The sequence below is a fragment of the Synchiropus splendidus genome, chromosome 10 (genome assembly GCF_027744825.2).
Source record: "Synchiropus splendidus isolate RoL2022-P1 chromosome 10, RoL_Sspl_1.0, whole genome shotgun sequence".
NCBI lineage: Eukaryota > Metazoa > Chordata > Actinopteri > Syngnathiformes > Callionymidae > Synchiropus > Synchiropus splendidus.
Window position 1 is genome coordinate 19265857 of NC_071343.1, and position 25658 is coordinate 19291514.

At 44.8% G+C, this 25658-nt stretch overlaps 2 protein-coding genes across 2 annotated transcripts; both read right to left on the reverse strand.

Moving 5' to 3' along the window:
- Positions 1-5130: 5130 nt before the first annotated feature.
- On the reverse strand, positions 5131-7282 carry twist2. Its single transcript, XM_053877346.1, has 2 exons — positions 6618-7282; positions 5131-5654 (listed from the first exon to the last, which is right to left on the reverse strand). Exon 1 carries the CDS (start codon positions 7151-7153, stop codon positions 6650-6652), a length of 504 nt encoding a protein of 167 aa, XP_053733321.1. The 5' UTR covers positions 7154-7282; the 3' UTR covers positions 5131-5654; positions 6618-6649.
- Positions 7283-22558: 15276 nt separating this feature from the next.
- Positions 22559-24873, reverse strand: LOC128766204 (protein Fer3). The gene is made up of 2 exons (XM_053877655.1): positions 23979-24873; positions 22559-23165 (listed from the first exon to the last, which is right to left on the reverse strand). The coding sequence occupies exons 1-2, from the start codon at positions 24553-24555 to the stop codon at positions 23128-23130; spliced, it is 615 nt and encodes a 204-aa protein (XP_053733630.1). The 5' UTR covers positions 24556-24873; the 3' UTR covers positions 22559-23127.
- Between the last annotated feature and the right edge of the window lie 785 nt (positions 24874-25658).

Consider the following 25658-nt stretch of genomic DNA (forward strand, 5'->3'; position numbering starts at 1 on the left):
GGTAGCACCGACCCACATTACCCACTGTGTTTAAAAAAGGTCGGAGGTCAGAGTCATCGTCCAAATAAACAGACGTGAGTCCTTGTAGGTCGTGGAACTAACACTAAGACAACATTCCACGTGCAAACAAATCCTGTCTCACCTCATCACAAATAAACACGCATTCCTCAGTCAGAGTGAGAGTCTGGGGAGTGGATGAAACTGACGTCTTTATGATGGCTCCGTTGGTAAAAACAAGCTAGTGGCTGCACGCAGTAGCTTCTTATATCTAATAATGAGACACTCAAGTTTAGGACTGATCTGGGCCTAAGGAACCATGAGGATGTCACATGGTTAAAGAAAATCCATGATTTATAAATGATGAAGTTGGAAAGTTAATGTGGAAAAAACGCAGACATTGATTTTATCAATTGATCTAGAAATTATTATTATAATCATAATTATTAATATATTTTGGGGGAAAATGGATACAAAAATGAAGATTCAAGACGTCGGAGCCAGTTGGAACATGGTGTGTTTGGATGCCAGGGGAGAGTCCCTGAAAGAGAAACCCACTTCAAGGAATGTGCAGATTTACAGCTCTTCTGTGTGTTGTTAGCCTTAACAAAGGTGCTGCTGACTCACCCATCATTTCTGCTTTTCATGGACTCACACACGACCTACTGACCAGAGTCAGGTCGCAGTGAAGGTGGGCCCTTCCTAAACATTGCCCTCACAGGATGGTGGCTCCATCCCACCACAAGGTTTTCTCACTTCAATGGAGATCAGGGAGCTCCCTTCGTCTTCCCCCTCCTGGTTGCTCTGCTGTCCTGCTTCTCTCTGTCACTACTCTGCTGCTTCCACTGCTCTGTGTTCACCTGGTAATTGTCGGAGGAGGCTCCCTTCTGGTGACCACAGTGACCATTGTCTTCACTGCCATCCTCCATTGTCTTATCATCTGAGAGCAACAGGCAAGAAACTTCTCAGTCCACCTTTGACCCCTGATGCAGACGTCCAAGTTGTGGCCCAAACCTGCTGTGAGGTCCGTCCAGACCAAGTGAGGTGAGAAGATGACGTACAGTTGTAGGTGATGGAACCCAGAGAGGCACTGATCTTCTCCAGATGTTGGCCCGCACTGTACATGATGATGATGATGAGGATGCTTCTATTTCCTGCCACTTCACATCCACCACCACATTCCTGCTGTCATGAAGGAAAGACCCTCATACATGATGAGTGTTTGCCTCTCCATGCGGGACTCTGATTCACTCCCGTTCGTTCCTCCATCACGGCCGTGATCTGGCTCTGGACCCCGGCCAGACGCGTGGCTGCACGAAGGGAAATCACTTACGGAGCTTTGGCCCAGTGTAAACACTGAGGCTGGATCAGAGGGAAGTGGGCGGGTCACTCCGATCCTTCCAGTCAGAAAGGGAGCATGACACAAGTGAGTTTATCTTCGCTGAAACGTTCCGATGATTTTGGAGCTGCTTCCACCCATCTGGAAACTATTGCAGAGTGATTGGGTGAGCAGAACGGAACTGAACTTGTTGTTCAAGTCTGGTTTAAGATAACACACAGAATAATGGAGTCTGCTTGGAGTTGCGGCATTCAACATGGCGGCAGAAGAGGAGGGGGGATTAGGTGGAAGCTAAGCTAGCATGGCTAGCAATGAGGATGGAAGCAAAAAGTCAGGAGCATCACTTGAAATCTAAAGGAATAAAATAGGAAGAAACCCTCAAAATAAAATCAACATTAGGAGGAAGAATAAAAATTAAAATAAACTGTCAGCAACAATAAAAACTTCTTTCACTCTTATTTGCACCTATTGTCGTGCTACATTTCTTTTACCTTGATGATATTTTATCTGTTTTAGCATTAGAATTACTGTTGATAGCAAAGTGCTCATGGTGACAGCAGGTGGCAGTAGCACTCCAAAGCTCACTAGTACAACATGTACGGTAGCGGGAGCTTGTGCTGCAGCTCCTTCAGCTCCACTGAATGACAAATCTTCGACATGTTCTGGTATGCTATTGTGAAACACCAGCTACCGGTATACATCAATACCACAGCTTCCTTAGCTGTGGGAATAAGGATTGCTAACGCGCTAATGGCACCTTTCATCATGATACTTGTTCAGTAAACTAGATAGAACCATAGCCTATGTGTCGCTCACAAATAAGGCATTTGTCATTGAACAACTTTACAATTCCAAATGACAACCTTTACAACCTGTTCAGCATGAAAATAAGGCCTTCTGATTGGTCCAGCTGTGTAGCACGAGTTGCTGCAGTAGCGTAGCGGTAAGTCAGGTTAGGTAATGAAAGAGTTTCTAACTTATGCTTCTTTTGGAAACTCGCTGCCTGTGTGGTCTGGTGTTACGATAAACAGCCTCCGCTGGCTTCAGGAAACAATGGCGACGATGAGTTGAGCCTTTTGCTGCGATAAGCTAACGTGCAGAAACAGGCAGTCCGCGCAGAGATGTCATTATTTAAAACACCCAAGCAGACAAATGAAGTGCGCGAATGTGGACCTCAGTGTTGAGCTCTACGCAGATGATGGTGCGATGTACCTCAGAGAATATCTGGCGTCACGACTACTCTGATATTGTCAGGTTGACACACTTGCACATTAAGGGTGGATTTGTGGGTCGGAACTATCGGATTTTGGGCTGCACCAGACGAAGACAGGGGAGCGTTTGAACGCACCACCGTCACTTCATTCCCTTTTTACTGCAAATTAAACTTTTTGTAGCTTTTTCCGTCTGATTTTACGGGAAACATCTGGATGGCTCGCTGGGCTGGAGCGTTGGCCCCGGGTGATTCTGCGCTGCTCAGCTGTGAGGGCCCGGGATAATGAGCGGGTATCAAACGGACTCCTACGGATCAGCTGGCCAGGGGCGACACCGGGACCACCGGGCCCAAAGTAGAGGGCTGTCACTTTTCTGTTTACAGAAAAGCAGAGGACGGCCACAGCACTGTTGCAGGTCTGCTGTCAGAGTGAGAATCCCTGGGTTCAACAACACAAGAGACTGTGAGCGATATTCAGAGGCACAGAGACTCTTTCAGGCATCATCTCTGGCTGTTTTACTGGACATCTCTTCAATGCAGTCTGCATCACTGACAGATTCATGGTTGCTAAAATGAAGAACGTAAAGAACAACCCCACTACAGCCAGTCGCTGTCAGTCTGGAACTGATAACGGTGGAGAATTGGGGAAAAGAATGTATGTTTTCGCTGCTTTCTCAGCCAAAATGTCGTCCAATCCTGGAATGAGTCACAGAAACAAGCCGGCCTGTTGAACAGCTCCTGCAAGGCTCTCAGGATCCCTTCTGGTCAGCACGTTCATATTTTCATGACACAGGATCGTGACGTCAACGTAAGAAGAACACAGTTTTACATGGAAGTTGGTGCGTTTGTTTAGGTCAGCAAAAAAAATAAAGTCTCCCAGAATGAGCTCATCATAGAAAAAAAACCCAAAAGTATATTAAAGAACTATCACAAAACATGGATGAAGACCTTACAAAAAATGCAGTGAAAACCCAAATAAAATAGTTCCATAAAAATGCAAAATCATAAGTGGACTGTCAGACCGAGAGCCGGCAGGTGTTGGTCCGGTCCACTCAAGCTGCGCACGGAACACAGCGTAACAAAAGAGAAAGCTGAAGTACGCTGCCAAATGATGTTTCTGCCATCCATCACCGAGACTGAAGCTCTCTGGTCTGAGCAAAAACCAAAGCAAAACAAATCACAATGAGAGAAAGTTGTTTTTTTGGACAGAAAGACTACGACGTTTCAGGTCACACTAACCAGTCCTTTTGGCATTCGACTCTACGACTCTGCAGCACAGGGTTAAATACCCATGTAGATACACAACAGAGAAGGTGCACACTCTTGGAATAATGGAACGAACATGTACAGTATAGCATTTCAGTTGTGACAAAGTCAGTGTCTGTATGAGGTTGGAAAATCTGGATTCATCTATCAATCGAAAATTGCTGTCGATCAATGGTCATCACTTTTTTTAGACTGTTTGATTTAGGTGAAGACACTAAAGAATTGGAAGCTAAACATGGCTGACTTCCGTTTCACTATAGCCCAGGACCAAGAGAGCGCAGGATCATCTGCTCCGTTCAACATCCTAACAACATTCTGCTCTCATGACTTCCCACATCTACAGGAGTAAACAAACCGATGGCAAACTGTTGCTACAAAATATCCATCCTGTATATGTTTAGTAAAGCCCAGTTGATTTGGATTCAGGAAAGAAAGGGCACTTTTCATTTTTGTGTTTGATGGTCAGCTGAAATGGGAAGACCTCAGTCCATACGCCTGGACAACAGCGCCGTGCTGGGCTATCTGTTCGTACTTTAGCGTTGTTTGAGAGCTGTTTTATTTTATTAACTTCCCACTAGTGGTGAGGATTCCTTTGCTCTTTCTCATTTTAAAGGTCCTTATTTATTGCCTTATCAGAACAATGTTGCCTTCCCCCAGTTCTAAAACTTGCCTGAGAGGTGGGAGACTTGAAACATGTTTGGAGTTACAGACCTGACTCACACGCCATGGCGACGTTGTTGCATTTCAGCAGGACGCCATGCGCAGAGCAGAGAAAGAAAAGTCGGGCACAAACACACTGGAGTGAGAGTGAACTGCATGTTGTTGTTCTCCTCCGCTGCTCACAGACTTCAACACAGCATGTTTTGGACACTTTCATCTGAGTGGACTCATTTGTAGGTGTAATCTCCGCGTCACTCTCACTTCACAAAGAAATCGTTCAGGGTTTCGATGTTATCGCCGTCGTCTAAACACAGTTTTGAAGGAGCGAGACATTCGCAGGAATTTAGCTTGAAAGTTATTGTCCTTATCTGCAGTTCCTGTGGCCCCCCGCCTCATTAAAGGCCGCGGGGGCATTAGAAACGCTGCTGCTTATTTAAGCAGGCGTGTATTTTATATAGCTGGGTTTGAAACGGGCTCAAATTTCCTCCGCTCTTAATGAAGCTGTAGCTTTTATGATCCCTTTTTTTAACTCACTTTTTCTTCTCATAACAAGAGAAAGAAGGAGGTGGGGTCGGGGGGAGTAAAGGGCAACTCTCACACCCAGCAGAGGAAGAAGGAAAAAAGGCAGTGTGGCTTGTTTTGTTCTAATAAAGCGGCTATCAAGGGAACCTGAAGCACTTGGAGATGAACGCTGACCAGAGAGGGGTTTTATTGGGGTTTATTCGACTGAACTGCAGGGCATTTTAAGATCCGGCTACAGCAATAAAAAAATAAAAATAAAAAAAAGAACACGCTGTTCAAAAATACGTTTTTAATAAATAAGCCAAAAAAAAAAATGTACACGTAAAATGTGGACGGAATGGGAGATTAATCCATTGATGCTCAATTGCATTGGTCCCTTCTCAGGCTACTGTACACACACACACACACACACACACACACACACACACACACACGCACACACGCACAAGTACAATATGCACTCATCTCTAGATAAATTTACTCATATACTTTGGTTTAAAGTCTCTGACAAGCAAAAATATATATATCCTTCAAAGACGGTTAAAGGAAATCCAAGTCTTTGTGTGTCCTCTTACTGCGACGGTACAGTGATGAGTCTGAGTGTCACAGTTTGAGCTCCTTTAATCCATTTGGTCTTCACACGTTAGAGAAGTAAACAGTCTGTAATAAAGCGAGACAACAAGAGGGTTATTGATGGGGGTCATGGTGGGAGAGCAAGTCAAAGCCAAGCCATGGTTGGCAGCAAGAAGTCATGAAATGATGAAAGGAAAAGCCAAATCACAAAGCAATATAAACCTTCAGATTATCATCGGCCTATTAGTAAAACAAGCGCATAAATATAAAAAATAATGCATAAAATACTGATAAAATTTTCAGATCATATTTTAAAATACACTTCGTTTAGATTTTATTATATTTTAGGTTGAGACACTATTTTTAAAGCCAAAAAATGAATAAATGTGTCAACTAAAATTGTTTTTTAATTGTACGTTTTATTCATGAGTATTTTCATCATGATACCAACTGAATTTAAATGTACTTTTTCTGCGTGATTTAAAAAAGCGCTACATGATACCTGTAGAGTATTCTCGTTATATTAAATGTTTTTCATAACGATTTATATTTCAACAGTTCTCTCGTTGGGATACACCTCTGTGAGAACGTTCGCTCGCAGATGTAAATATTCATCCGTCGCGAGGTCCCCTGGCCAATAAATATAAATAATACATTATTATTCCGCTGAATATTAATAGCTGTCGTGTTTTCGCGCAACAGTCGTCGAGGAAACACGCAGACACCGTTTTAAAATATTTTCACCGCAACTTGATGCGAAAGAAAAACTGGAAAACACTTCATATTAATTCTACATAATCTTTTTTTTTTTTTTTTTAAATCGGGTGGTTATTTATTTTTCTCTAATAAACTTCCGCTGTTTAGTGACTCAACGTGAAAGTGTCATGTAACGGTGTCAGCCAGGCCGCAAACGGAGGCCTCGGTTATGAGTTTGAAACAAATACATGGAAATATTGCGGTGAGTTGCAGTGAAATGACATCGGTTCTTCGTAGATGCGGTGTTGCTGTCTAAGTGTAATGATGTGAGCGCGGGGCCGGCGCGGTACCCACCCTCGGGCAGGGGGAGCGGGGCTCCCCGGCGGTTAGTGGGATGCTGACATGGACCAGGCTCCCTCCATCCTCCACACGGAGAAGGCGTAACTGAGTCTCTCGTGCGCCACATAGCTGCAGCTGGACATCTTGCTGTCCATCTCGTCGCTCTGCAGCACCTGGCACAGGAAGTCGATGTAGCGCGACGCCAGCTTCAGCGTCTGGATCTTGCTCAGCTTGTCCGACGGCAGCGTGGGGATGATCTTGCGCAGGGACGCGAAGGCCTCGTTCAGGGACTGAGTCCGCTGCCTCTCGCGCACGTTGGCCAGGACCCGCTGGTTCTGCAGCTCCTCGTAAGACTGAGCGCTGCTGGGACTCTGCTTCTTGCCGCGCTTGAGCGGCCCGGGGCTGCTGCCGCCGCCGCTGCTGTCCTCGCTGCACCGCTTGCTGGGTCTCCTCTTCCGGCCTCCGAGGCGCTTCTGCTGCCGCTCCAGCTCCTCCTCGCTGGTCGCCAGGCTGTCCACCGGAGACACGGGCGAGCTGGAGCCCTCGTCCATTTCTCTCTTGAAGAGATGCAGCGGAGGGAACGCGGGGTCCACCGTGGAGGCCGTGGCGAGGCTCTGTCCAGAGACGACCGCTGGAGGAGGACTCACTGTGTGGAGCTTGTCATGATGCGCCTCCGGCTGCAGGACGCTCCGCCAAAGATTGGAAACTCGAGCGCCAGTCCCGAACCTAAATACTTTACGGGGTGGAGGGGAGGGATTTGGGGAGGAGAGGAGGGCTCGCGCTGGAAACGCACCCCCACTTTATCTGCCCTTCAACTGTCACCCAAGTCACAGCATTTATTTGCGCTGCGGTTTTGATTTCTGACGCTGATGAAACCAAATAAACCCGCTGACGTCACGTGAGGCCTCGACTTGCGTGTCATGTTGATATGATCGTGTCTGATGGTTTCACTCTTATTTAGCTTGCGTTTATATCGAGGAATGAAGAAACTGTTATTTGTTGCTGTTGTTGTAATAATAATATAATTACTATTAGTCGTGGAAGTGTTGTTGTCAAAAATAATAATAATAATAACAATAATTATAATAATTCAAAGATCAAAGGTGAAAGGTAACGGAAGCAAAACAGTGTTCAAAAGGACTAGAAATAAGAAATAATACACACACACACAAAACTGTAATTGTAACACTAAATAAACTTATTCATGTATCATTCTTGTTGTTATTGTTATTGTTATTGTTATTGTTATTGTTATTGTTATTGTTATTGATATTGATATTGTTATTCTTATTCTTATTCTTATTCTTCAATAATAATAGTAGTAGTAATAAAAGTGAGTCCCAAGAGTCATGACCTGAATCATGAAGTGATTTCAATTATTGAATTATTATTGCTCAATGACACCACCTGTACTGTATATTTAATTATGTTTACGTTCTCTTCTTGTCGACTTGTAGTTGTAGTCATCACTATATCATCTCGTAGTTTGGTTGGCTTTGCCAGGACATCGACAATGTCGCCGTCCTGCTGCTTGATCTCTACCTAAACCCAGTTTGCCAAGCAGCACAGAGACCTGAACTAAGCGAGCGGGTCTCCGGTTACTGTGGACAAACCTCCAGCGAACGCTCTCTCCATGTCGCTGTCAGCAGTTCCACCTCATCCCTCATGTTTTGGGCTCACAGGTGGATCATATTATACAGCTGGATTTGGACGCGGCCCTGGAGCCCAAATCAGCTGACTGGCCTCCTGACGGGTTTGTGCTCAAAGCTAGAGCCGCTGCACGCTTGTCCATCACACGTTACCCGCCCGCTGCTACGCAAACACAAACAGACCTGAACTCCACACTCAGGCGTGGACTTGAAATCCACCGTACACGCCGCAGAGAGTATGATGGTGATTGATACAGGGACTTTTTGGAATATTGCCTTCATGGTTGCAGAACATTGTTTATTTGAGAGAGTTTATTTGTTACCAGGAAAAGCATCTTTGACTTGTACTTGTTTTGGGGGGAATTATTTTCTAGGATTCACCTGAATCATATCATGACATTATTATTTAAAATAAAGTTACAATAGTGAAACCATCATTTCCTCCAGCACAGTAGCCCACTGCTCTCCTGAAGTCCTGATAGGAACCTAGTCGTTTACAGAGCTCTGGAAGGAGAACCAAAATGTTCTTGCCAACCCCCCAAACTTTAGCCCTGAACCCTGCAGCGTCTGCCTGCTGACCTGCAGGAAACCTGCTCTGCTTCGTGTTGCGGTCTCGCCGGCTAATCGCGACCGTCACACTCCTCTGACTCGGCTCCAGAGCCGTCCGCTCGGACGCTGTCGAACATCAGCGCGGGCCGACCCAAGTCACAGCTGAGGAAGTAATTCTTCACACATGCTAATATCAAAAGCAGCTTCAGAACCTGCTGCAATATTCAGGATCAATATGAAAGGCAGGGGTCCAGACGCGCTGGAGGTGTGACCTTTGACCTCCCGCTTCTGCTCAGCTGCAGACGGCCTCCAGAGCCCCCAGGGTGGGGGCTGGAGTGGATCCTGTGCAGTGTCAGTGAGACGCCCCCTCCTCATGACCACCATGAGGCCTCGCATAGATGCAAGTTTTATATTACACTGTGGAGGAATGTGAAGATTATAAGCCAACACAGAAGACAGTCTCGGATTTGAAGTCAATAGTCAACTGTTGTTGAAAATATGGGACCGGCATGAAGTCACTCTTCTCAAACAGACTCTACTTTTCCATCGGATTTTTTCCATAAAAAAGAAACTACGGAATAAGTCAGCAGAAAATGTTTCTTTTTTCCATTGCCTAAATGCAGTATGTAAGTCTATTAGTAATTTAGACCCGAGTGTGAAGACCTTAAGGGAGGAACTTGAGTCCTCCTCTGCCGTCTTCCATCAACGGTAAGGGGCCGAAAGCTGAGTTGAAGGACGTGTTTGTCCTGCGATCATTGACTCATCGTTCATGTGAAAGCTAAAGTAAAGTAACACTTCATGTTTTGAACATCACTTTTATTCTCAACGTTACACTTTCCGTGACCTGACCCGCCATCCAAACCCTGACCCACCAAGGGATGGTGGTACATGAGATAAGAGCAGTTTTATAAACAGGTTTTGGCTGATCCAAAATGTGCACGAATCTTTTCTGACAAAATATAGATCATCCAGCATCGATAAAGAAAACATAAGACGGCAAAATCCATTTAAAGATGTTTAATATTCTGCAGTTCTGAATAAGATAAATGAATCGCTACTTTTTTTTTTTTTTAATTGTTGACAGACGGCAGCTAATGGACTGCTAAGACATAGTTATATTGCAGGTTCACTTTCAGTTTCCATTGCTGCTCCCCCTCCCCAGTCAACAAACTTTTCCTAAGTGATTCAGTACATCAAGGGAAAGCCTTGATGTACTTCTTCAGGGATCGTAGAAGTAATAGTAGGGGGATTTATGGTTTGATTGTGTTTTGCCAGTAGTTGGCGCACTTCACGCAAAGAAGCAGGAAGGGAAACATCATTTTTTGACATTGTCTCTCTGACTGACTCTCAGCTGTGGAGTAGAAAGCTGTCTTCTAGAGTCACACTGCCACTATTTTCAGCCAATGGATGGACGGAGTCACTGAGGTCCCAGTTTGCGTGCACCAAGTCACTCTCACCCTGAACAAATTGTGGGTCATTCATGAAGATGTTGAGATGCCCATTGAAATCTGAGTGAGTTTGGAGGAAACCAAAATAAACGCAAAGCAATAGTGACCTGAAAGACTTACATGATCGGAGAGACTAAGCCAACCGCCCCACCTGGTGACATTTAGGACCTGGGACAGCACTTCTGATAAAGAAGATCGGCATGGGCAACCAAATTAAACTAGTAAAAAATCATCTTAACTGCTCGGTTGCTGCAACACACACCTCCAACCATTTCAGAAGTTTGAAACTGGGAACAAACCTGCATCACAGCAAACACAAACTGGGTCACTGCCATCCAGCGCTTTTGTATGACCCCTCATTTTAGTCCATGCAAACCTTCGCTTCCCCTCAAACCGCCTCATGATAACGGCAAAGAAAGTCAGTATTGAAAAGAAGAGGCTGCTTTACGTGCAAGCTGAAGTGATGAAAACGCTTTAGAAGATTGACCAACGTGCGAAATAGCAAGAAGATCCCAAGGGAAGGAATCAAAGTGCGAGGCGTCTGGGATCAAAGATGAGTCCGACTATAATTCAGCAGATCAGGATGACGTACCTCAGTCTTATCTGACACCTCCAAAACTGGGTCCACATGGCCCGAGTGCACGGCCTGTCTTCACAGGGCCTGGGTCTGCGCGCGGCCGCACCATCAGTCGCTGCCACAGCCTCGTAAACTCACACGAAAGGAGCGAGTGATGAAAGATGAGGCAGGGAAGGACGCTGCAGAGACGGGCGAATTCATACGGAGCATGATTCATGTGCGGCTTTGATCGTACGGCGAAGGTGCGGGATGTGTGAGGGGGAGATTTGTGAGACTTGGTGATGAGCGGAATTTTTACTGTCCATGTGCTTTCCACTTTCGCTCACCTTTCCACTTTCAGAAAGCCGCGGCAGGACTCACCCCAAATGCTCCCGTGGTCACGGCCGGGGCGCACGTGTGCGCGTCAGGGCTGGGGAGCCGCGGACAGTGGGGATTATCACCCGATTATCTCCACCTCCTCTTTCACGCTTGGCTCGGAGGAGCCTGGGCGTGTTAGCGGGCGATGAGCTGAGCCCAGCTGCTTCTCATAAGGCTGCTTCGCCGCCCCACCATCCTTCCGCAGCACTGCTCCTTCCTATTTATATCTGCTGCACCTCTGACCCCGGCACCATCAGGGATGGGATTTTATCCACTTCTCTGGGCCAAGTTCAGCCAGCCAGAACAAGTCTCTGCTGAAGTGTCGCTACAGCTGTTGCCCCTTCACGACAATCCCATGATGCTTTTTGAAGGAGAAGAAAAAAAAAGCTTCCTTGATCCATCCGGACACTGATCCAGAACTGGATCATTTGTTCCTTGGCAGAGGTGAATAAGACAGATGCATTTGAGCTACAGAGGGGAGGAGCTCAGTGCCTCTTCTTATGTGGGAGGAAATGACAGTATGGAGGAAAGGTAAGTGCTGAAATAGGAACTGTCAAGTGTACATGAGGCTTCAAGTCAAGAGGCTTCATCTTCATCTTCTTCCTCTTCATCTTCATTATCATCATCATCCTCGTGAATATCTACATCATCGTCTTCATCTTCATGATTATCAACATCCTGATGATCATCTTCGTCATCTTCATCTTCATCTTCATCTTCATCTTCATCTTCATTATCATCATCATCCTCATGAATACCTTCACCACCATCATCATCATCACCATCATCTTCATTATCATCATCATCATCATGAATATCTACATCATCGTCTTCATCTTCATGATTATCAACATCCTGATGATCATCTTCATCATCTTCATCTTAATCTTCATCTTCATCTTCATCTTCATCTTCATCTTCATCTCCATCTTCATCCTCATCGTCATCTTCATGATTATCAACATCCTGATGATCATCTTCATCATCTTCATCTTCATCTTCATCTCCATCTTCATCTCCATCTTCATCCTCATCGTCATCTTCATGATTATCAACATCCTGATGATCATCTTCATCATCTTCAACTTCATCTTCATGATTATCAACATCCTGATGATCATTGTCTTCATCTTCATCTTCATCTTCATCTTCATCTTCATCTTCATCTTCATCTTCATCTTCATCTTCATCCTCATCCTCATCTTCATGATTATCAACATCTTCATCTTCATCTTCATCTACATCCTCATCTTCATCTTCATGATTATCAACATCCTGATGATCATTGTCTTCATCTTCATCTTCATCTTCATCTTCATCTTCATCTTCATCTCCATCTTCATCCTCATCTTCATCTTCATGATTATCAACATCCTGATGATCATCTTCATCATCTTCATCTTCATCTACATCCTCATCTTCATCTTCATGATTATCAACATCCTGATGATCATCTTCATCATCTTCATCTTCATCTTCATCTACATCCTCATCTTCATCTTCATGATTATCAACATCCTGATGATCATCTTCATCATCTTCATCTTCATCTTCATCTTCATCTTCATCTTCATCTTCATCTTCATCTTCATCTTCATCTTCATCTTCATCTTCATCTTCATGATTATCAACATGATCATCTGAACTTCAGCACCACTGCCTTCTGTGTGCAGGCAGCTGTTTCACCTGCAAGTCAGTACTTACGACGCATGAAACTACCCTTGAAAGTCTTGCAAGTGTTCCATTCCTCGAGATATTTCCCTCTATTAGGTGAGTTACGTCAGTGGAACATCCCTGCTTCTTGACTAAATGATGCCGATGACATAACCTGTTATTTACCTGTTGCTTTTCTCCCACTTCCCGCTCTCTAACTGGCTGAGAAGTCTGACTCTGCAACTGAACGTACAACATGAATTTGAAGTCATATATTTTTATTCTGCTGTTGGCCCAATTGCTCTGACATATAAAAGCCAGTCATGGTGAGTCACAGTCCACGCTGGCCGTTGTTTCTTCCTCTGTCTATTTTCTTTTATCAGAGACAAGAAAGGGCAGCGTCTCTGTTGGAGAGTTATTTCGGTTGCCAGGTTCTGGAGAAAAACAACAGCCATGTCTGTTTTATTGCACATTTCTCTTCCAGTACGTTGTGAAAGTGTGACTCACAAATCAGACGGGACTGATGGGAGATCAGAAAGATTCTTTTGTCTTGGTGAATACACTTTTATTGTTGCGCTGAAGTTGCACAACGTGCAATGGAGTTTGGGGCGTGTGTGTGTGTCAGGGGTGGAAGTGAAAGCAGTGAGCGGCCCATTGGCCAGTCCAACGATAGGCACCTCCACTGGCGGAGTCATGCCTGGGCGAGGCTCAGGTCCGTCCCCAGCCCCATTCATTCACATATCCACACTTCTGGCCGCCGGCGGCTGATGACAAGGTGTTTCTGAAATCGCATTAGGGGCCCTTTCATAAAGCTTTAATTGGGGAGTGTGCAGCAGCTTGAAGCACTTAGGCTTTGTTTAATACGATGCAGACTCGCAGCTTGCTGCTTCCCGAGTCCCCCACTGTCAGAGTTTGCTTTGATATGAGAAGGTGGGGGGGGAAATTGGGCAGAATAGCCGCGTCTCCGCACACACACACGTACATGCTATCACCACCATCCCGACAACCTGCGTGCTCAATATCTTCCCTGCCCTGCTGCTCCAGAGTCACGGCCGTCCAGAGAGCAGAGCCAGCTTTGAAGTGGAGCCTGTCCCACGGGAGGTGTGTGTGTGTGTGTGCGTGTGTGTGAGCCTCTCGGCTGGAGGCCCAGCCTGTATCTGTTAGGGAGGGTAAGCTGGGTCTGTACACTCGCCCAGAAACAAAATATGGATTGGAGATATATTCTGTGCTGTCAGGGCCTGTTCCCCAGATCAGATGTGCTGCCCACAAATCATACATTAAAAGATGTGCAGGAAGGTTGATGGAAACTGTATCAAACACGTCAGCAGCAGTATCAAAGTGAGTTGTTTGGTTTGTCAAATCACACAGGTTTTCGAATAAACACCTGCTGCGGATGCACTGGGAACATGAGAGTTCTAAATTATCCTCACTAGAAATTTCACCTTGCCACTGTAGCACTTTCTAAGGTTACCAGAGTGTAGCACACAGCCATTTGCCTGTATTTATTTGGCCCTTAAGAGGTCTGATCCGATATTTTTTGGTTTTTGATAAGTGTATTTTTTTCCTCTTTTGTCTTTTTAAATATATTTTTCTGGGAGTAATTCACATTTAACTGATTTTTTTGTAATGTTTATTGCAACAAAATGCTTTTTTCTTCCAGTATTTATGTTTTTTTTAGAATCTTTATATAAATATATCTTTAAAAGCATTAAAAGTGAGAGCTGCAAATATGTATTTGAAGTTTCCTCATGAAGTTTAAGCAAGGAATCCTGTTGATGAAAATGATTTCAGAGGAACATCGCATCAGGCTGAATGTGATTCTGGAGGTCAGTCAAGTTCAATAAAACTACTGGTCAGGGTCATGTGCGCACACTGACAGATGAAGTAATGAAGGCGTGTCCTGGGACCATGATGTTTGCTCATGTAATGGTAGTGAGCCAAAGGAGGAGTTGGAGCAGAAGCTGGAGCTACGGAGGTGAGAGCTGAGAGGTGGAGAGGAGAGAAGGGGTCATGACAAAAGAGTGAAAGAAAAGCAGTCAGTTTGGGCAGAGAGTGTCATGGAACATGGACATGTCAGAAATGGAAATACACATCTCCATTTTTGTTTGTTTTGTTTCACAATGTAGGATATTACTAGTTGTTTTTGGACATAATATCATTTTTTTTTTTTATAAAATAGGAGAAGCAGGTAGTGCAAGTCACAGAAGAAGATGCTTCAGGTTCTGAATTGTAAGAAGAACCCAGCGTCACTAAAACTTGAATCAATCTTGACTCAAGTTTTACTGTGACTCACTGAGGTTGTTGTTGTTTTTAATATTATTTAATATTATTATACTAAGAATAACACTTTCATAATTTATGTTTAATTCAGAGAGCAGTATTTGTGATCTTGTGCTTTTTAAATTTAGGGTGTCTATGAAGGGACGTAAATGTTTTTTCAATGAGTCTGCTCATTTCTCTGGGTGAATTATGACTCGACTGGAGCTGCAGTTTACGAATGATGAGACAAAAATGTGACTCAAGTCAGCAGTGAAGGTCGCTCCGCTATATTAAACGAAATGATGCAATGAAGTGAGGGCTTTCTTGCTTCATCCTTGGTACCTGAAGCTGGATCACTTATCAGCCGTAAATGGTTGCTCAAGAAACAGGATGTTTATATCATATTTTCTGTTCATAAAGAGTTTCCAAAATGATCCGTTACATGTGTTCCATCTGGTTGATGGACTCTCACCGTTGTTTGCTCGAACAAGTGCATAAATGAGCGAGCTAACAAGTTGTATTCATGTGATACTGGATAGCGTATGACTAATAGGCTGTAAAAGTATTGTGTGACTCACATGCTTGGCAGATCTCTATCACCTCTGGGAGCATTGAAAAAACCTGTTCTCCAAAACAATTGAAGCATGAAAGGCAAACTGATGTCTGATGCTGACTGGAGCCTCGGAGAGAACTGGAGTCGCTTTTGATTCTGTATTGTTTTAAAAATGATTCAAGAAAACTTACTTCCAAAAATCCAAGTCCTTCCCAGTGATGCAACGAGCAGGAAATCCTCCATTAAAGATGAAGCTGTCGTATGTTCTTCTGGTGCGGCCGTCTGGTCCATAAAAGTAGTTCTTTTAATCTTCACTGAGCTGCGTAATTGTACTGCAACTAGAAAAGAGAAGATCCTCCATGTTGTGTGGTTTTTGGAAGGACGTGTTTTTGTGTGAATAATAAGGCGGATGATGAGGAGCTTTTTGCAGCAGACACCAGGTGCTTCCGCTGTGGGAAACACTTGCTTTGCTTTATTCTAATTTTCAGATTTTTTTTCTGAATTATATTCCAGATCCACTGAAAAGTCTTTCTTTGCTTTCTTTGCAGTATTTCACTGATTTAAATTTGTATTATTTGTTATTTAGCATTTGCATTTTTAACCCATGAGCCCTGTGATGACCACAGATATCACCCACCACCAGGTGATATGAACAGCTTATGAGTGTGGAATCACAAAGGCAGTTTTACCAACCTCAAAAGTTGAGATGGCAAAACATATTTTTATGACTCTAATATACGCTCAAATACCACGATACTCAGCTTTGCAGTATTGCATCACTACCTTAAGTCCATTATATCTATATTTAACAAATGAATAGTTCCATATGCTGCTGCATTTGTGATGCAACAAAGAGTGCTGCAGGACTATGTTTAATACTACTACTGCAATTTAACAGAGTGCATAACAATAAACTACACAAGTGTTTTTCCCCTTAAAATGATGGCTCTTGATACCAAATCACAACATATTGTGGTACTAACCATATCAAAGTTTGATATACTGCATTGGCCCATATGAAACTCGATTTATCTTATTGACTGGATTGTATTGCTGTTTTATAAAGTCAGTTTCCCGAGGTAGTTCTGAATGAGGAAGCCTTCAGAACCTTCCCAAATCCAGATGAAACTTCACCAAAATCTAAGCATCTGTTTCCTGGAAATCTCACTTCAATCAGTCGTATCTTTTCAAGTTATTTGCTCACAGAAAACCACTAGCAAAACATGAACTTCTTGTCGAAGCTGAGGATCCCATTCACTTTCCGCTACTTCCTTCCTGTCCAGCTCGCTCAGGAGACATCCATCCATCCACCATCACCTATTTCACGGGCTTAACATTGGTGGCAGGTCTGTATGACGGGAGTGGAAGGGTTAATATTCCCAAACTGCACCTCAGCTTTGAACTCAGACAAAGCCCTGTTTGCGCAGTGAAGAAGAGAAAGTCTCAGGGAGCAGCACCAATTCTTTCTCAGCTCAACTGCACTTCACCGACTTGACAGTTACGAAGAACAGTGTCACGGCAGCAATTACACTGGATGCAACACAACTGCATTCATTACGCAACCAGAGCTTCAGCCAGGGCCGTGAGGGAGCGAGGAGGGGAGAGATGGGGGTCCCAGTAAGTTTGCTGAGAGGGGTGGAGAAGCCCCCTGCTCAAACAAGGCGCTGTGATTAGCGCTGCACTTGTGACCCTGGTGCCAAGGTTAGCTCACGCCCACAGTCCGAGGTGAGCCAGGTGGCTGTCTGGGCCCGGCTGCAGGTCCGGCTCGGCAGCCCTGGGGGGGGTGGGGCGGTGCAAGGGCGGCGGGGGGGGTTTGTAAACAGCGGCTTGTTGATTCTGTTGATTGTCTCCAGCACGCAGGGTGAGGATGTCAACAAAAGGGTGGCACTTACAGTCCACTGTCACCCCCTCTGTGGTCACCTGTGTCACCAACTATATCCTCTGTCCTTTCACCACTGTCTCTCCAGCACATACACGGCTCAGCTGCCTGGATCCTGACATGGACGTACACCGCAGTTGTTGGTGGAAAAACGACCATGTGCCTACGTGTCTACACTCACCCCGTGCAGTGTGTTCTTCCCCTCACCAGGGGGCCCGTGCCTCTGAACCCAGGAGAGAAACACTCAGAGGATCAAGTGAGACGCCGTCAATCACATGACCCCCGACTGTTTGAGGGTGCCGTAAAGACGACGCCACATTTTTCCTCACACACTCTGATCTGAATTATTAAGCACAGAAGGTGATGAAGAAAGCAGGTGAGCTGCTGACGGCACTCTGACAGCCATATAAGTGCCAGCATACACACACACACACCGGGTCGCCATGGTGACTGAAGGCCCTTCGCTGATGTGTGTTCTACACCCCGTGGTGTTGTAAGAAGAGCCGGTATGTTTGATCACCTCATGATGGAGGTGATTCCAACTCACTTTGGAAAGTGTGTTGTGGCATGTGACTCAGGAGGCAAAGAGGGAGGCTTTGCTACATTCACATGAGCAACACTCCTGTCACTTCATTCTGACTCAGGGGACATGAACTGAACAGGAAGGAAGGAGAAGAAGGTGAAAGTGAACCTTACGCCACATTACAACATCATCTTGATAAAGTTGTTTCCTCAGTGAATATTTCAGTGTTGGACTTCTGAGTGTGTGTGCGCTGATGTTTTTATCCTTGGTGAGGACCTCTCATTGCCATGATGCCTTGCCCAGCTTCTCCCCCTAAACATAACCATCCACAACACATGGCTAACTTAAACCAGGACTCCAAACCAAACTTCAATTCAGTTATAATGATTCAATTATTTTGAGGTTTTCATCCTTTAATTGAGGCTTAACCTTGTGGGGACTGGCAAAATGTCCCCACAAGGAGGTGTGTTTGCAAGAACTGATCCACACAGGTATAGCTGCAGTGTGTATGTGTGTGGGGGTTTGTTTATACTGCCTTGTGGGGACCAATTCATGACTAAACACTATCCTCGTGGGGACCATTTGCCGGTCCCCACAGGTCCAAACTTCAATTTGAGGATGAAGACTTCAAAATAACAAGGTGATTATAATTGGATTTCAGTTTGGTTCAGAGTCCTGGCTAAGGTGAGCCATGTGTCTTGGAGGGTTACGTTCTGGGTGGGAGGCTGGGGAAAGGGTTATGGCAATGAGAGACCTCACAATGTCTCCACAGGGGTAGCAATAAAAACCTGTGTGTGTGTGTGTGTGTGTGTGTGTGTGTGTGTGTGTGTGTGTGTGTGAGTTTGGTTGAGAGTCCTGGTTAGGATGGTTAGGTATAGGCTGAGAGTCTGAGGAAAACATTATGGCAATGAGAAACCTCACAATGTCAAGTGTGTGTGTGTTTCCTAGGCAAAACAAAGATGTGACAAGTGTAACCATTAAAGAGAAAAGTGCAGTCTCTGAGACAAGTTTGTTGTGAATAAAGTCGTGATCAATAATTTCGATCTGTGTAATAATCTTCATTTACTCCACGACAATCTGAGATACAATAAATAACTTCACTTATGCAGCATATTAATGATAAAGATGACAGTAGTCTTACTTTGTTCTTGTTTCAGCAACATTTCAACACAAAAGAGTTGTCTGTGTGTGTTTTTTGTGAGAGAGTTTGTCTTCATCCGTGGGATACAGAGCGCTAACTCTGTTTTCAAGGACAGAGATGTTTCTTCATGAAGCTAGTGATGCTGGATCAGTGCAGCCAGAGCTGTCAGAATTGAAATGAAGGCCACCTGAACACGTAAACATACTCGTCTGTTCCATCCAGACCTCCACGGTTTGGGTGGAATGATGAAGCTCAACAAACAAAGGCTTCACGGCGAACACTGACTCTTCATGATCTAATGCAACACCAGTTTGTAGCAATCACAATATGCCTTTTTGATAGTAACCAGACAGAACCCAGCCTGGGTTGAGCAGGTCAACCGAGGATCTTGGGAGTTGTAATCTAGAAAATGGAAATCGAAATGGAAAGGAAATCACTCAGTCAGCAAATTGAATTCTGACAAAGTTATGATCTGTGCAAGACTGAGTGAAGAAATGATTCATTTCTAGCATCTGCGCTCACAGCGTGACAGGTTTTGCCTCCCTCTGGTGGTGGTTTGACATAAAGCATCGGCTAGCGATGGGCCAATGAAGCTTCATGAAACAGTTCTCATATTCAGAGACCACTAGATGGCACTATAGTCTGACAGTTATTTTAATGAAAGGTCATGTTATTTTTGAAACAAAAGTGCCACCTACTGCGCTCTCAACATGAGGACACTGCTTCATGAAGATGAATAGCACGTACTGCTGAATCACAGGTGCGATAAGCGCTGCCCTTTGCCTGTTTTTATGCAGCCCTTGTGAGGTCACAGCAAAAAACTGCAAAATAAATGAATAGATATTGAAATGCAGTAGAACATCCTGAAAAAATATCCTTCAAAAAGAACCAAAAGATCTTGCAATGAGCGCAGCGATAGGCTCCAACACTCCCCGCCACCCTGAACAGGACTAAGCACTGGTTACCTGACCATGTTTGTATGTACCTGCAGTAAGATATTCACCACAAATATCTTCTGACACTCCTCAAATAATTAAAGTAAAATGTATGTATGACAAAGATCAGTTTTTTGTCCTTTCTCGTACTAATAAATACAGATCATGAATTGTATAATAATAACAACAACAACATAATAATAATAATAATAATAATAATAATAATAATAATATAATAAGTTTTAAGTTTTAATACGTTTTTAGTTTTTCTTTGTTAATTCTCAAATAGAAGCTGTGTGTAATGAACAAATGCAAATACTACTTGAATGTAAGAGCGTTGAGAACACTGCGCTATACTCCCACACCTACTCTACGGAGACAAGGTGTAGGAACATCGACCACTGCTTCTGCTACAGAGGAAGCATAATGTAGAAGGGAGAGCATACACCAAAGAACTGTTTATCAAGAGTAGTTGGCTGAAGTTAGCCGAGCTAGAGAGAGACAAACACTGTTAGTCATGTTTAGAGCCAGAAATGGACTGCAATGAGATCATCTTGAAAAAGAGGAGCCGATGAGAGGAGGGAGCTTCTACCAAGCATATGCCTCAACCACACTGAGACTAAGGTACACTGCAATAGTGGGAGGGAAAATGTGGAACTCACTGACAAAGGCAATGAAAAACTTGTATTTCTACGCTTGTCGGGACATTGTGAGGTTCATCATTGTCATAACCCTTTCCCCAGCCTCTCGCCCTAAACCTAACCATCCAAGACAAATGGCTAACCTTAACCAGGACTCTGAAGCAAACTCAAACCCAAATATAATGACCCACTCATTTGAAGTCTACATCCTCAAAATGAGGCTTAACCACGTGGTGTCCAGTTATGTCTAATATATCAGAGAGTTGAAATAAATATTGAGATAAATATTTCAATAACAAGCCTCACGAGGTTCACAAAGCCCCACAGTCTTAGGAGGGCCGAGCAGACTCCAGAGCCTCAGGTTGACTGCCTGCTGCACAGCAATGAATGATTGATGATCCAGCAAAAAAACATCCTGAGCTTTTACTTCTCCCAGCGAAGACCACTCTCCTCACAGTCACCTCCCGTGAACTCATGGACCGATTCAGGCACAGCGTGCTGGCATTCTTGCTTTGATGGATGTTTGGCAACTTTGAGTCGGATCATTAAATTGTTTTCCTTGGAAGAATTTTATATTATGGGTGAGATTATTTGCGCTTGTCATCCCCAGGCAGCTGGACTATGTACCAATTCAGAGAAAATATGAAGTCTTCTAACAAATGTTTTGCCTTGGGATTTGGTCTTCTTCATATGGAGAATCTCTTCAGGAGACGGTCTGCTCAGTCGGTGTGGGATGTAAAAGTCGACGGTTTAATTCAGGGAGAAATAAATAACTCAAAATTCATGAGCACATCCGAACTAGCCTGCACGAAAACTCCATGAAACAGTGTCCTTATTTTCAGTGCGTGGTAGGTGTGTGTGTCATTGAAATGGTGGTTCATAACAGGGATTTTAAAGCGGTGAGTGCCCTCTAGTGGACACTAAAAATGATGACTCTGTTTCACAAAGCCTCAGAAGTCCACTACTAGCTGACATTGAAAGATTTTGTGGTTTAATGTTTCAAAGCTCTGCGACTGAGATCTAGGTCAGGGGTCCTCAGTGAGCCGGGGTGCACACAGCTTCACAGGTGTCTTCTGAACACTGAAATCGATTTCAGTCTGGTTTTATTTCCTTCAGCTGACAACAGATTAGCTAAGACGCATGTGCTTCATGGGTTGGAAGAGCACTCTGTCTCTTTGAGGGCCACCGATCTAGATGCTTCTTCATTGTTGCTGGTGGAAATAACGCGATTCCATCCATCACTCAGAGTTTTGAGGCTGTTCACATGCTCACAAGGACATCAACAGCCTTATCCTCACAGTAATCCCCATAAACCACGATCAGCCCACAATGGTTCCAGGAGACTATCCAGTTTTGGATCCACTGACAAACAAAAGTGACAATACATTTCATTTTTAGCATCTTCGGCTAGTGGGATGACCGAAAACATGGGGCTGAAGAGGGGCGCCTACACTATTTTGATCAGCAAAAATACATAATCAGCCTTTAAACTGGGAAACAGGAGCAAGGTGCCTCCCTGTCAGGGATACACAGGGGTATAACACCTCTGTCTGGAGCTCCAGGTCAAATACTGAGCTCTCCATCATGGGTCTTGGTGTCGGATCGACAGACAGGTGGATGGACGGACAAACAGACCTCCAGTACACACATGACATACTGAATGTTGAACCCTGATAGTTGGACTGCCTTTATTTTCTAAAACTCTCCTCAAGTCAAGCCAAATACGCTCTGGTACTTACAGTCGGTTTCAGCTTTAATAATAACAAAAACAACCAAGTATTTTCAGCGTCGAACACGTGCAAATAAAACAACATTCTGCTCAGTCAACATTGAGAACTGTGGGAATAAATAGAGGAGTGAAGCGACAAAATAAATAGCTCATAAATAGGCGATGAGTGAGAATAAATAAATAAATAAATAGGTGGCTGAGAGAAGAGGAGGCGCAGTCGATCGTCTCATTTACATCATCAAGCTGCTTGTTCAACACATCGACCTGCACACTAAAGAGCCAGGGAGCAGAAAACACTTGAGCCTGACATGCCGAAGTATGAGACCCTGGCAGGCCTTTCACTCTCATGCCAGCGTGCACCCTCCCCGCCGGGACGAGAGCCATCCACTTGCTCCCTCCTCAGACCCAGAAACAATGGCTCTCAATTACCAGTCAACAATAAATTACAATATTAAAAGCCAGGCGGGACGCAGCGGAGAAAGCCGGAGGTGAGCGACCCGGTGAGAAGTCCGCAGATGTCGGATCTCGGCTGGGGCCAGTCAGCGGGCCTCCTGTCTTTGACGTGAAGGAGGGCAAGGGGGAGGGACACGGCCTCCAGCCTGCCATTTCGGTGGGTGCCCTGCGCCTCTCGCTTAATCCCACTTTATCCAGGAGAGTCGGGCTGTCAGATCTGGGCAGGAGGGGGACAAAAGCAGGACAGACACATAAGTTTTGGGACATTTAAAGACTCTTTAACAAGTTCCAGCTCAGAATAGAAACACACTTGCCGCTGAATGGAGGCAGAGAGCAGCTTCAGACCAGATTCCCACAGAATTAGTTAAGTCCATGAAGGCAGCATGAGACAAGTGCGTCTCTTAATGAGCTCTTTTTTAATACAAACACAGCTGGAGGTTTTCAGAGGGCTGATGGACGATCAACCGTGGAGAGCTCACAGCTTTTATACTGCATTTATTTGCATTTATTTTATTATTTTAAGTCAGACATTCATGGCTGTGTCTTTCCAATGCCTCCAGTACTGACAGTGTTTTAGGTGTTTCCGATGCCACTTTTCCACCTCACCTGGAGGGCGCCGCACACTGGTCCAGCTGGTGGACATCAACAACTCACTGTTATTATTGTCACATTACTATATCGTAGCGTTGTTATGTGGTTTGAATCATATTATTTTCACATAACAATTATAGCTAATATTACAGTTTCGTTTACCACTTCCTGCATTCCTCTAACTTAAAACACTTTTAGGAATCACAAAACAATAATGTTCATCTTCAATTTAATGACTCAGTTTAATGTGCCCAACTACTGAAGCTGAATGAAATGCACAAAATAAAGTGATGAACTGAATATAAAATAACATTTTAAAATATATGACGCATTAAAGAGGGCTGAATTTTGTTTCTTCTTTATGCCAATAAAATCTCGTTAGAGTTAAAAGTTATTCTCGTCCCATATAGAGTGTGTCGTGTTTCGTGACAGTTCTCACCGCTGGTGTTCCAGATGGCGTTGGTCTGGTTCTTGTATCCGTTCTTCATGCACTCGTCCACGTAGGACTTGGGGTCGGATCCCGACATGAGGATCTCTCTGAGCAAGGCGATGTAGGCGATGGCCAGTCTCAGGGTGTCGATCTTGGACAGCCGCTTCTCGTACGGGAAGGTCGGGACGTGACAGCGCAGCTCCTCGAAGGCGGAGTTGATGCTCAGCATCCTCTTCCTCTCCCGGATGTTGGCGGCGTGTCGCTGGACCTTGTAGGGCTGGTGGGTCACCATCCTGCGCGCCCGCCTCTTGCTCACCTCCAGAGGGTCGTCCGCCGGGCACCCCTCGGTCTCGGCCAGGACCCCCGCTGCCGGGGACTGCATGTCCAGGTCGGTGAGGCTGAGCTGGGCGTCCGGGAACACGGTCTGGCCCCCGAAAGTGGACCAGGGCGAGAGCTGCCCGCTGGCGGTGCAGTCCAGCAGGAAGGAGTCCAGCTGCGTCTGGAACTGGATATTCTGCTCCAGTTGACCCCAGAAGGCGAAATCGGTGGCGCCATCCTGGTCCAAGTCGAACAGAACATCCTCCATGGTGCGTTCACTGCCTTCAGCCGGCGGCTCCCAGCGCGTCCGCGGGTTAAATACTTCCTCGGCCCGCGTCCTTTCTACAGGCTGAAAGAGAAACTCTCGAGACTCTCCACTCCTCCTCGGCGATCGCTCATTGCTTTTACAACGGAACACAAAGGGATCAGTCGATCTCCAAATCACAAAAAGCAGGAAAAACACGTGTCCAATTATAAACTTCCCCCCCAAGTGGTGCCGCTAATATTGACAAAGCCACTTTAGTGAGGGGCCGCGCGGACCCGGTGGCCCCTCAATAGCACGTCCACAAACAGGTCTGTCACAAACACGCGCCGCTCTTCATCACGGGCCTGTTCTCCAGTGGATGTTCACACACGCACGACCATGATATTAATGTCGTCACATCTGTGGGTGCAGAGCATCGGTCACCTGACGCACGCGCTTATGAGCGAGTCCGCAGGGAGCGGCGAGTCTGTGCGTGTGCGTGTGTGTGCGTGTGTGATTCAACGCGGCACTTCAGGATGCTAATTTCTCCAGGACGTGTTTGTTGTTGTAAACACGGAGGCAGCTGATTTCTCCAGACGTCTGAAAACAGAGACAGGTGACATCAACAGAGGAGTGTGTATTTCACTGTTTGGCCAAACAGCGTATTATTCTTGAAAAAAAAAATAAATCAATGAACACACAAAATATCATGCGACATACGCTCAGAGTTTACTAATGCCACAAATAAACTGCATCAAACTCAATATTTTTTGTTGTTATTAGTGTGACTTTAACAATATTATTTCAATGAATAAATTACTGACAAAAATAAACGTTTCTTTCATAGACAAGTACAGTGATTTTGAATTTAAAAAAAGAGAAAAAAAAATATTTTAATTATTCTAATTTTAATTTAATTTATGGAACTATGGATGGATGGAAAAATACGTTTTGCCAGTCATTGTTGGACTTTCCACTCTTCCAGCCTCCCACTTTTCAAGGGACCGTAAGGAGATAACCAAGCGTAAATGTTTCTAATTCTTGCTTCCAAACAGCTGCACCTGTCTTCAGCTCCTGCTGGCTCTCTAGTTAGTTCCACGGTGAGTGAAATGCAGGGCTCCAGGATG